The sequence below is a fragment of the Schistocerca americana genome, chromosome 1 (assembly GCF_021461395.2).
Source record: "Schistocerca americana isolate TAMUIC-IGC-003095 chromosome 1, iqSchAmer2.1, whole genome shotgun sequence".
NCBI classification, from domain to species: Eukaryota; Metazoa; Arthropoda; class Insecta; order Orthoptera; family Acrididae; genus Schistocerca; species Schistocerca americana.
This window is the reverse complement of record NC_060119.1, coordinates 564446491-564460283: the sequence shown is the minus strand read 5'-3', so window position 1 is coordinate 564460283 and position 13793 is coordinate 564446491. Positions and strand designations below refer to the sequence as shown.

General features: G+C 38.7%; 1 protein-coding gene across 3 annotated transcripts in view; it reads left to right on the top strand.

The window, feature by feature from the left end:
- LOC124606487 (protein pellino-like) overlaps positions 1-13566 on the top strand; it is a 161382-nt gene extending 147816 nt beyond the window's left edge. For all 3 annotated transcript variants that reach the window (XM_047138487.1, XM_047138472.1, XM_047138479.1), the window contains one exon: positions 9677-13566. In XM_047138487.1, coding sequence (XP_046994443.1) covers positions 9677-9794 — 118 coding nt within the window. In that variant the 3' untranslated portion in view covers positions 9795-13566. The remainder of the gene's footprint in view (positions 1-9676) is intronic.
- The last annotated feature ends 227 nt before the right edge of the window (positions 13567-13793 follow it).

Below are 13793 nucleotides of genomic sequence, written 5' to 3'. Positions count from 1 at the left end.
CTGAACCCCGAGATAGAAAGTTCTGAAATATTTAGTGAGGGTTGGAACGTGTATCGGAAAGACAGATTAGACACCGTAGGAGGTGGTGTCTTCATTGCAGTTGACAAAAATATTGTCTACTGAGGTCAAAGTAGAGTGTGATTGTGAAGTTATATGGACACATTTAACAGGGCTAGGTGAAATAAAGTTAATTGTTGGGTGTTATTGCCTGCCACCAGGTTCCACAGTGACAGTTCTAGAATCATTCAAAGGGAGTCTACACTCTGTATCGCAGAAGTACCCGGATCATGCTATATTAGTTGGAGGGTGTAGCCACGACCAGACCAGACCTCATCGACGGTGTCAGTGTTGAGACAGGGATTAGTAATCATGATGTTGTCATTACGACTATGGTTACAAAAGTTAAAAAGTCAGTCAAGAAGGCTAGGAGAGTATTCTTACAAGAAAGAGCAGATAAGCAGTTGTTAGCATCCCACTTAGTAAATGAATCGACTTCATTTACTTCCGGTACGATGGACGTGGAAGAATTATGGGCAAATTTTAAACACATTGTAAATTACGCATTGGACAAATATGTGCCGAAAAAGTGGGCTACGGACGGAAAAGACCCACCGTGGTTTAACAGCGCAATTTGGAGAATGCTCAGGAAGCAAAGACAGTTGCACTCGCGGTACAAAAAAGATTGGGAGAATGAGGACAGGCAAAAGTTAATAGAGATTTGTGCTGCTGTAAAAAGAGCGATGCACAAAGTATACAACCACTATCGCCGTCATACCTTAGCAAAAGATCTTGCTGAAAACCCAAGGAAATTCTGGTCTTACGTAAAATCGGTAAGCGGGTAGAAGGCTTCCGTCCAGTCACTCACGGATCAGTCTGGCCTGGCAACAGAAGACAGCAAAACGAAAGCTGAAATTTTAAATTTGGCATTTGAGAAATCTTTCACGCAGGAGGATTGTACAAACATACCGCCGTTCAAGTCTAGTACAGATTCCCGTATGGAGGACATAGTAATAGACATCCCTGGGGGTTGTGAAGCAGCTGACTTGGTTGAAAATAAATAAATGACAAGTTCCTGATGGGATTCTAATTTGGCTTAACAGAGAGTACTCTACTGCACTGGCTCCTTAGTTAGCTTGCATTTATCGCGAATCTCTTGCCCAACATAAAGTCCCGAGTGACTGGAAAACAGTGCAGGTGACACCTGTATATAAGAAGGGTAGAAGGACGGATCCTCAAAATTACAGACCAATATCCTTAACATCAGTTTGTTGCAGGATTTTCGAACATATTCTCAGTTCGAATATAATGAATTTCCTTGAGACAGAGAAGTTGCTGTCCATGCATCAGCGCGACTTTAGAAAGCATCGCTCCTTCGAAACGCAACTCACCCTTTTTTCACATGATACCTTGCCAACCATGGATGAAGGGTATCAGACGGATGCCATATTCCTTGACTTCCGGAAAGCATTTGACTCGGTGCCCCACTGCAGACTCCTAACTAAGGTACGAGCGTATGGAATTGGTTCCCAAATATGTTAGTGGCTCGAAGACTTCTTAAGTAATAGAACCCAGTATGTTGTCCTCGATGGTGAGTGTTCATCGGAGGTGAGGGTATCATCTGGAGTGCCCCAGGGAAGTGTGGTACGTCCGCTGTTGTTTTCTATTTACATAAATGATCTTTTGGATAGGGTGGATAGCAATGTGCGGCTGTTTGCTGATGATGCTGTGGTGTACGGGAAGGTGTCGTCGTTGAGTGACTGTAGGAGGATACAAGATGACTTGGACAGGATTTGTGATTGGTGTAAAGGATGGCAGCTAATATAGATAAATGTAAATTAATGCAGATGAATAGGAAAAAGAATCCCGTAATGTTGGAATACTCCATTAATAGTGTAGCGCTTGACACAGTCACATCGATTAAATATTTGGGCGTAACATTGTAGAGCGATATGAAGTGGGACAAGCATGTAATGGCAGTTGTGGGGAAGGCGGATAGTAGTCTTCGGTTCATTGGTAGAATTTTAGGAAGATGTGGTTCATCTGTAAAGGAGACCGCTTATAAAACACTAATACGACCTATTCTTGAGTACTGCCCGAGCGTTTGGGATCCCTATCAGGTCGGATTGAGGGAGGACATAGATGCAATTCAGAGGCAGGCTGGTAGATTTGTTACTGGTAGGTTTGATCATCACGCGAGTGTTACGGAAATGCTTCAGGAACTCGGGTGGGAGTCTGTGGAGGAAAGGAAGCGTTCTGTTCGTGAATCGCTACTGAGGAAATTTAGACAACCAGCATTTGAGGCTGACTGCAGTACAATTTTACTGCCGCCAACTTATATTTCGCGGAAAGACCACAAAGATAAGATAAGAGAGATTAAGGCTCATACAGAGGCATATAGGCAATCATTTTTCCCTCATTCTGTTTGGGAGTGGAACAGGGAGAGAAGATGCTAGTTGTGGTACAAGGTACCCTCTGCCATGCACCGTAGGGTGGATTGCGGAGTATGTACGTAGATGTAGAAGTGCAAAATGGCTAAGCAGGATTGGCTAGAGGACAAATGTACGGATGTAGAGGTGCATATCAGTAGGGGTAAGACAGATACTGCCTACAGGAAAATTAAAGAGACCTTTGGAGAAAAGAGAACCATTTGCATGAATATCAAGATATTTTTTAACCAACAAACCAATAAAGCATTTATATTGTACATTGACTCCTCCTTCGAAACCTGGTGCGAGTTTTTGCATTTGACAATCCAAGTGAAGGAGTGAGAGAGTGTATTAAAAAGTTTGCTGATAGTATATGCATCTTAAATAATTCATTAAAACATTAATCAATGGTTAAGTTTAAGTTGTTTGTGAACAGTCAGCGTGCGGCTTCGCACACATTCGGGTGAATAAGAACTGTAAAGAAGCAAGGATATTTCACATCAACACAGAACATCATATTCACAATTCATGGACCAGTACCCAGTAATAAGGATATCTTAACCAATTATTGAATGTAATGCATATTAAGCTACAATTGTGAAATATGTGGAATGTTATTAGTTTTGAAAATAGTCTTTTTGTGTGTGTGTGCGCGCGTTTGTGCACTGGCGCGCATAGCAAACTACAGTGGTATTATACTTTGCTAAAAGTCTGGTATTTTGTGTAAAATATCTATTTCTTTCCTTTGCTTTTGAGCATGAATTGTGAAGTTGATTTAAATTCTTTTAAGTCTTGTAAGATTTCATCACTGATGTAGATGGTTCCAAGCTGCTAATACTTCCAACATTCATAGTAATATGTGCCCAAAGTGTCACCCTTGATTTTAACTTTTGAGTTCCTTGTTGTATCTAGACTAACAGTGATTGCATTATTGATTGGTGAATCAAGATTCTCAGCGTGTGGCTCGTCAGCGTGTCAGAACTATACAGTCGCAAGCTTTGGGCACACTTGACCACCATTGGAGGGCATGGTAGCATGTATTAGTATATTAGGATAAAGGATATGTGGAAAAATCGGGTCTACTGCAGGATGTTTGTGTCGCTCTGGCACAATATTTCGGCCACATAACTCGTTGTCTTCTTCAGGTGCTACCTGAGACTGCCGTGTTGGAGGATCTTGTCCAGTATTTATGCCGAGAGGGCGCTGGGTGCTCTCTTTGCCGTCCGCGCCCGCCTGGTGCTGCTTGTAATGTGTTGTCTCTTCCCCGGTGTTCTCTCGGACGTCCGCGCCCGACTTGGGCGCCATCCGTGGCAGCTCTCTGAGGCCTGTCCTGTGTCGGGCGTTCCGTTCGCGGTCCGCGCCCGCCAGGTGCTGCTCCTGAGGTTTTGTGCCAGAGCGACACCAACATCCGGCAGTAGACCTGATTTTTCCACATGTCGAGATCTCGCCGGGAAAGCCTGAAGAGTTACAACAAGATGAAGGATCTTCATTTAACCGTCTGAATCCCTAAATGATACAAATGCTGACAGTTAAGGCTAAATAGTCAGTCTAGAACAATCTTTCTGACACATTCTATATCCTATTGTATGTGTAATGGTCGTGCACAACAGTCTCTGTAGATTTTTTCATCGTATGATCAAAATGGAACTTACGATCTCAATTTTTGTGCTACTAGGGGGGTGGACATACCAATGGTAATGATTGGCCTTAAATACTTAAACCAGCAGGAAATTAGTTTTGTATTCATGTGTTTACTAAGGCGACTTCTTTGAGAAACACTGTTTTTTAAAGCCAGCAGTGATACTTTAACAAATTGTCGCCATTTTACGTCTGAAGGATCAGGAGGGAATTGGAAGTGCTTTGAATTCTTGTCTGAAATTTTGAAAATGCGCATTTCATTGTAACACAGCTAAAAGAACTTTAATGTATATGGAGACTGTTGTCATAATTTCTCCAATAGAAGGCACCTTAGAAATGTCCCTGAGGCTGAGCTATATTCCACTGTCAGTTTGAGTTGTGAAATTGCTCAAAGATAGGGTTGCTGCTTGAGCTATAAAATTAACAGGAATTGTGTAATTTACTGAGAAACTTAAAACACCACTAAAAGCACTAAGGAACCCACTGCTTACTCCCTGCACAGTTTCAAATGTCAAAATGTTGACAATTCATTAGTCCGTTACAAAAGAGTTGCCATTTGAGATAGACATGCTACATGAGTCAGTCACGTGTGTGTTAGTCATTTGAGTATTGATATTATTTGAGGCAGAGACTGTCTGCTCTTCATTTAGAAGCAAAAGATCCTGGAAGTAAAGGTTACTACATTTCTGTTGGTTGCTGATCTGAAGAGAGGAGAAGATAGGAAGCATTATCACCATTCCACACCATTTTTAAGACCAGTATGACAGTGTGCCACTGAGTGAACTGAACTGTGTCACCCTGTAATAACTAAGGGATCGATCCTGATGTGAACTTTCAGGAGCTGCAGTTCAAGCAGTGAGAGCTGAAGCCTGTTGCATAATTAGTGAGAGTGGAGAGGAGTCATGAAGTTAATTCTTGAATTTTGCAAACTGTTCCACCATAACCGTAAAAATTTGATTAACTGAGGATACTTCAGACACACAAATGCACAATAACTGCTGTTCTGGAATCACCATAACTACCAAAGATGTAGTCCAGAAAGTGGAATAGTGTGTTGCAATGCCACTCATTACTGTATGAAGTCTCTTCCAGTGTGTGTCAGGTAAACCTACTCTGGTTAATCTACGGCTGATATTGGATTCAGAGATGATGTGGCTCAAATCCATATCTGGATATCCTGTTTAAAGTTACTCATGCTCAATCCCTAATGATCTTACCTTCCTATAGGCCAGGCCTGTCCATGAGGTGCCTAGGAGAATGCAAGTGGCCAATGCAAATAGTTCACTGTCTTCAGAGGAATGACCATGTACCAGGTTCACCAAAGCCTTAGATGCAAGCATATACACTTAAGACACAGTGCTTAAAGTGAAGAATAGTTTGTTCTAGACCTGCATTGTGACATGCAGCTGTATGATAAGTTTCATAATAAAATAAATCTCATAGACTTGTGTAAAAGCTTTCCCCTTCATAAATTTCCTTGATGTGGCAAATTTGTAGCTACAGTGATGTTGATATTTGGACCTACATACTAGTACAAGCAACTTTTTTCCACCATTAACAGAATGAAATCTGCACACATAAGCTGGCTGACTGCCTTCAACTTACAAGGTTGTCTTCATATTAGCTGTGCTCAGAAAGTGGTACCAACATTGATCCTTTAATGAAAAGCAAAGTAAGTTGTTATCATTGGCATACATTGTTTTTATGTTTAACATGTGAATAAAACAGTCACAAAATACGAGTTGGTGTCAATTTAAACTTCACCCAAAAACATTGTTTGTCATAAGGCAGCATCAGTTGTGAGAAAAATCATGTTTTGTACCTAGCAGCCCCACATTCTTAATTTGAAATCTCTGGAGCATTAACATTTGTGGCCATACAATAGACTTGGTGAAAACAGTTTCTCATTGCAGAGCTAACTTGTTCAGATTCCTCCCTCCCGTCCCCTTACCCCTTCGTTAGTCGCCGAGAACCAGCCAGTTGCTCATGGCTGTGGCGTGAGCATATACTGATGTCTCTTTTTTTCCTAGCTTCTTGATCCCGGCTTCGTGAGATGTTTTGAAGAGTCATGGTAAAAGTTTAGTAGTGGTGTGGGACAATCTGTTGTGGGTGAATTCATTTCAGACTAATAATCTGTACAGTTAATGTGAAATAATTTCACCTGGTACAGTTTATCCTAGAATTATAAGCTGATTGCTCTGTTTTAATGAAGTAATACCCGTTCAGTTATATTGGCATTTATTACTGGTTGTGATGTGAAGTGCTGCTTGGCAGTGTTGGTGAGTATTCAAAATCTACTTGCAATTAATGTTTGTTTATCACTAAGAATAGTGTTCGTCAGTGAAATGCGATATCAATTAAGTTACACAACAGTTGGTAATTTAACTTTTGAAACTGCTGGTTTATTGGCATTTCCGGAAAAGAACACTTTTATACTCCCATTCAGTCAGCATATTCCGTGTAACAGTTTGTATGTGTAATGGGACTTATTATGCCGTAAATTGTTCTATGAATTAATTGATTTGTGTTACAGTGTCGCTAAGCAACATGATCAACAAGGTGATGTGTGTCCTAATTAGAACTTAACCTCAATATTTTGAATAAATTTTAGGTTTGTTTTTATCAAAAATCAGTATTTGTCTCAAAAAGTGATTTCAAACTTCGTGCAACAAGTCCAAGCATGTTTGCAATATGCGATTTAATGGAAAGCTCCATCATGCTAGCGTGTAACGTGTTTCAAATCGAGCGCGCAGGTTTCAGTTTTCCCTGATGGGCTAAACGACTTTTTGTAATAGGTTGATGTGTCTATCACACGTTAAGTCTAAATGAAAATGGATTTCTCTCTATTTGGCTCAAAATCATTAAATGAAATTCACCACACAGGTCAACGAACTGTACGCGCACGCTTTTAGTACTCTTAAGTGGTAACGTGTCTAAGAGTAAAAGTCACACATAAATTCACACTTTTTACATGCATACAAAAATCAAAACACCTTTATATTAAACAGATTGGCATGCAATTACTAATTAAACATTTCCTATTCTAAATAAACTTCAAGAACTTGTATTTCATAATCAATAAAATTTCATCCCATGAAAGAAACTGTTAGTCTGCTAAAACGGATTCAGATTACTGTCAACTCATGTCTGGACGATGACATCACGAATTGATACTTGCTTGGAATCAACGAAATACCTGTATTGAAAAAACTATCAGTTGAGTAATTTACGGACTCTTATGACAAATTTGGTACCCTTTGTATTGATACAAGCACATACCAGCTCGTAGGAGCAGATCGGTGAATGGGCTGCTGCAGCCTGTGAACGCTTCTTAGTTTGGAGGAACCTTCTGTTACCATTCCTGTACTGTTACCATCCACAGTACAGTGGTCAGTATTTGTGGTTAAGTTACCTGGTCCTGTTCTCAGTATCAAAACATTATCACATTAGCTACAGCTGACTGATCAGACACTAGAAAAATGGAGTGGAAAATAAGGTTTGAACATACCTTGTGAGATAACTGCTTCTGTGTTGTTTTTAATGGTGATTGTTACTTTTGTAATTGGCTTGACCTAAAACAGTGGTATAGCACAGTAAATTTAGTGAGGTTCATGTGTCTCATATTCAATTACAAAATTATCATGCTCTTATGAAAAATGTACTTTTAAGACTCTCAACTTTTAAAAGTGAAAGATCTCTGTAGCAAATAGATCACAGGTACTACAGCTCTGTAATGCTTTGGTTTAGTTGTGGTTAGACCCTTGAGGCTTAAAAGTCCTCTAACTAGTTGTGAGGTACAAGCTGATGATTTGTTTTGAAATACATATCCTTTGTGTGTAATCAGTGCTGTGTCATCTATGTCAAGGTGCTCTTCATAGATAGCACAAGTGTAGAAAAGTTTTGAAAAGAAAGTCCAGTGTACATATAGCATGAGGCAATGCTTTGTAGTAGGTGTTATATATTGTTTTGTGGTGATTGAATTTGTGCTCAGTCTGCTGTAGCCAGACACACACAATTGCACAATTGCAGCACTGTACACATGTATACTAAAAGAGAAATGGGCAGGCAAAAGCTATGTATAGACAAGTGAAAATTTTTAATTTGTTGCTCTAAAATGCTCTTTCATGCTTACAGTACTTTCTTCGTGGTTAGAGGTCAACCATGGTTTGGTCTTTACAGGTTGCTATTCATTTTGCTAATTGAATGTGTCGTAAACTGAAGTGTACATTTCACTAATAGTGATGTGTGCATGTTATGGCTGTAGTATGTGTAACAAGGGGAGGCCGCCAATTGCGAAATTCAGATTCGATTCATACTGCGCATAATAAAAGCTCATGGCCAGAGGTGTAATGTGGCAAAGCACCAAGATGCACTTCTCAGCCGTTGTCGAGAAAATCGACAGTTAAAAGAAACCGTTGCGGTGAAATACTCTATACGATTAACAATTCTCTACAGTGTCGTGGCGCAGCGGTAAGCGCTCTGGTTCGTAATCCGAAGGTCGCCGGATTGAATCTCGCGCTATGAAATTTTTTTTTTTAAATTCAAATATATATATATATATATATATATATATATATATATATATATATATATATATATATATATATATATATATATATATATATATAAAAAAAAAATTCCGGCAATCAGTTGCAACAATTATGCATATAATAAGTTGTTGAAAGTCGTTTGTCGTGGAAAAACTGGCAACTTCGAACATCATTATGTTTTCCGCAAACAAAGTTGTATTTCACAAATGTTATTAATTGTCTTCATAATGTTAACCACGCATAGTTAACGGAAGACGTAGAAACGATATTCCGAAACTAATACGTATAGCGTAAGTCAAACGTTCGGATTAGAATAGAGACCCCACGAGCACAAATTTGCTGTGGCAGGTATGAAATATAAACTCCGTTACTCGCTCGTTACACTTGAATGACAGATGTTGAATGGGCCGAAACGAGCCGCCGCATAACAGCGTAGTTGCCTGCTAACTTCGAAAGAAGGTAGATGCGGTCCCTAGCACAACTTATAACATTGTCGAAAATCAGTGCGGACGGGAGAGCTTTGGTACACCCTGTTAAAAAAACGGAAAAATTGAGGCGTCACAATTGGAGAGCGATCCGCCTTCACCAACATGCATAAGCAATTCATTAATACATATATATATTTGAATTACAAAAAACTAATAATAAAAAAAAAATCATGGCGCGAGATTCGACCCGGCGACCTTCGGATTACGAACCCGAGCGCTTACCGCTGCGCCACGACGCTGTAGAAAATTGCTAATCGTCGAGAGTATTTCACCGCAACGGTTTCTTTTAACTGTCGATTTTTCTCGACAACGGCTGAGAAGTGCATCTTGGTGCTTTGCCACATTACACCTGTGGCCATGAGCTTTTATTATGCGCAGTATGAATCAAATCTGAATTTCACAATTGGCGGCCTCCCCTTGTAAGTGGCAGTATGATTGATGTGCACGTGAGAATGTGTTGATTGTAGAACATTGATTGAGACTGTAATAAAATATTTGACTCAAAGTGGAATTTCTACTTCTAAGCAATTTATAATTTGACAACTCATTTGTTTTGGTTTTTGCTATGTTTTAGGTACTGGTCCAGTATAAAATTACCAAATAGGAAAAGTAGTTTTGAGGCAAAGTGCCCTTTCTGTGAGGCTACGTTAGCAAAGCCTGTGGGTTATGTGCAGTTGAAGCAGATGACCTGAGCATATGACTAAAGGCTGGAGCATATGCAGCTTGCTTCTAAGTTTTGTAATGTCCCATAAGTATGATGTAAGCTAATGGTGGTACTTGCCCCTGGCAAGTGACAATGTTTCCATGCTATGTTTGGAGAATCAGCTTCTGAGAAGTTCAATACCAACCAGTTAATATATTTTGAAGCTAATATTGGTTCTTGTCTGTGACAAGTGAAAACTGATACACGTTACTTTAAGAGACTTGGATGTACGTATGGGTGGGGACTGGAAAAATTCGATTTATTTTACGGACAATTTCGGTTCTACTTTTTGCCATTTTCGATGTTATTTCCTCGATACGTATTTTTCATAGTGCATCTTAATTTTTGTCTTATTTAATTGTTTCCAGTACTGCGTTTAAAATCAAAATACACCTCTCAGTTACATTATATTTGTTAGATATTAAACATCAATTTTTTTCAGTTTTTGAACAGAAAAAGAAATTTTCCCAACAAATATTAGAGTTCGTTCATTTTGTCTTATTTCATTGTAATTTAGTATTTTGCTGAGATTGAAAGTGTACATTTCGACTACATTGTATTTATTACATTTAAAGATCAAATTTATTACATCATTGTACAGGAAGGTAAACATTTATATTACACCAATTGATATCTGCAAAGAAAAGTTTACATTAACTGTACACCAAGGATGGTTTTTCATATGAAATCATTGCCATTAGTTCCAAGTTCTCTTCTGAGATATTGTGCTACCAGTCTGTTTGTACTTCATTATCTTGTGAAAATAACTGCTCTAAATCTCTGTTTAAACATAGAATCCCAATTGCCTTCAGTGCAACTGCAGCAAATTGTGGGTTTTAAGAGTAGTTCCCTGCAGACATTTGACAATGTTCACAGCTCCTGCTGAAAACTGCTGTTCAGCTTGATCCTGAAGAGATTTGCACCTTTTTAGAATTTCTATATTGCTAAGAGCTGCTATGCCAGGTGTGCATGAGAGACTGTTTGCATGTCAGCATTAGTATAGTTCACGATTACTGTCCTAAGATTGAAACACAATCCTAGGACCGAAAACACACACATACATGGATCTGTAACTGCAAGCATCATCAGCTTTGTAGATACAATCTGGTGCATTTAAATGTTTCTCTCATTTCTGCCTGAAGATTATACCTCTTCACCTTTTACACAAGTTTGCTGGTGTACTGACAAAAAATTCCACGTGCACAATAGCAAAGCTATTTTACAGCTGTGTTAACATGAGTGTAATTCATTTGAGGCAGGATAATTTGAAGACTTTATTCATCATATCATTTGCATGTACCTTAATGAACATGGTCTCCAGTTGAACTTACATCCTCACTAGAAAGTTAATTACCCTAATCAGTTCCTAAAAGCACTCCATCTTCAGGCCACGAGTGGCCTACCGGGACTATCCATCTGCCGTGTCATCCTCAGTGGAGGATGCGGATAGGAGGGGCGTGTGGTCAGCATAGCATTGGATAATTCCAGCATATCATCACTGCGGAAGAATTCCACCATGTCTTCAAAATATGCTGCCACACAAGTGTCTGTGGAGAGCAAAGAGTTTCAGCTTGTCAACACTGGAAGAGGAAATGCCTTCGGATACCTCTTCTCCTCCCTTAAAAACTGTAGATGTAAATGTTTTCTCTTCCTGGTATTTGAGAATGTGCTCTTTAAGTTAAATATAACTAAGTTCAGTTTCAAAAGTTCCTTGGAAAACCATCTGCCAACAGATTCAACTTGTGTGCCCAAAACTGAATGATGCAAATGGTCTCCTATAATTGTTTTTCAATGAATTGACTCATTTTTTATATACATAGCATTGTCACTTACGATAGGTTTATCATCATCATATTGAATATTATAGTCTTGCAAAACATCCAATATTGCATGAGCACACAGTGTAAAAGTTTGATGTTCAAGAACTTACTCACTTGCCGTAAAAGGTTTTGTTCATTCCCTGTAAAAATAGTCTTCACTGTCACAGCAAAAACATGATAACCACTTTTTTCAGTGGTCTTGTCTGCTAAAACTAAAACATCCTCATCAGCTAGTTCTTGCATTATCCCATTTTTTGGTTGTTTTTGTATTGAAGGTACCACAGCTTCCCTTGTTCTCTTGATATGAGGAAAGTCATTAGCACCATATTCAAATGAACCCCACTGTTAGCATTCAATTTAAAAATATCTAAATTGAATCTGTGCTAACAAAATTTGTACTTTTTGAAATGTACAATGGCAAGCTGAAAAATACAATTTGATTATTTTGCTGTGAACTAACAGTAACCATAGCTTATCTTCGATGATGAATTCGATAATTTTCTGCCGAAAATCTTCATTTTCCAGTTTGTCCTTTGAACCAGATATTTTCTTGATGACTTCAAAGCTGCTGCTATTGAAGCTGGCTGCTTACATACACACTGGAATCGTTGACTCTATTCCCTTTGTGCTTCTCACTTTGCATGTATTTTAATACAGTATCTTTTCTGTCCCATGATATTCTGCTATTGAAATATTTAAAGAATACGTAGATTTATCAGGAGCATATAGACCATCAGCTTCGAACTTCCGTGCTCATACGTTGGCAGTAACTGCATGCTTTGGCATTTTTTACAACCTCGAAAACTATTTCTTTGAAGTAGATCAAAATAAGCAGTGAGAAAGCCCAAGAATATTTGGACACTACTGTACTGTTGGACAAACATGTGAAACATAACAGCTATCCTGAGAAGCCAAACATCTTGCAGCAAGATGAATTTTGACCGACAAAGAAATTCTTCAAACTGCTTTTGATGGCGATGTCTGCACAGTCCAGTCACTATGAAATAAAATAATTTTTGTTGGCTGTTAATTTCGAATTTTTCCTGTCCCTAAATATGGGTTATGTGACCAGAATTGAATATTTTTTTAAAGTATTATGAAAGTACAATATGTTAACCAATAATAGACTAATATCTCTCTCTCTCTCTCTCTCTCTCTCTCTCTCTCTCTCTCTGTGTGTGTGTGTGTGTGTGTGTGTGTGTGTGTGTGTGTGTGTGTGCGTGCGTGCGTGCGTGCGTGCAAGCGGATTTTGTGTTATTAGCATATGCTCCCATTAGAGAAAAGCACGAGATGGGGAACCACCAGAAAGGACATCTAGAAGTGATCTTTGATAAGGCTTCAATTTTACCCTGCAGGAAAACAGTAACTATGGGTTCAGAATGATGGAGAAAAGCTTATAAAACTCTAAAAAATTTGACTAAACAATCTCACGCATCCTAACAAATCCTGTTGCTGTTCTAAACCAACAGGAATAAAAATGTTTGTGAAAGAGGTCTGCTGGAGGGGCCCCATTGTTTACATCCAGTGAATATCAGTAGTAAGCAGCTTACTTTGGTCTAGGAAGTAACTTCACTCACGTAGCAAGTTACTTCTAGAATTACTATTTAAATATTATTCTGTGTTGTCTTGAAAATCAGAACATGCAAATGTTAAAGGAGACTGGAATGCCATTTGAGAGAAAAATTATGCAGTAATCATATAGGAATAATAGTTATCAAAGTTTCAGTTTCTGGCTTATTATTTGTTGAAGGTGTGAGCACTGCAGCTTCAAAAGTTCCTCTCATCAAGTGCAAAGATAATGTGTAGCATAAAATATTCTTTCTGCATCTTCCAGGCGAACTATATTGCTGGGAGGCTAATACTGTGATTTATGTTTGTAATCTATATTTGTTAATTTACCCTGTCTTCAAAGAGTCAATAAATTTTTCATTTTTATAGGAATTTGTGTGTTTATTTTTTGTTCTCACTGTACCCAACACAAAAATGACCTAGTCTTCATTATAATGTTAATTAGCTTTTACAAGATGAGTTTCAAGGTTATCAGTAAGTCAATTATCTTATGGTGAAGAGTTCTCGGGCTTCCAGCTGGGTGGCAGTTTCTTCAGACTGCGACGTTTCAACGAGTGACATACTCATCATCTTCTGGCATAGATGACGAGTATGTCTCT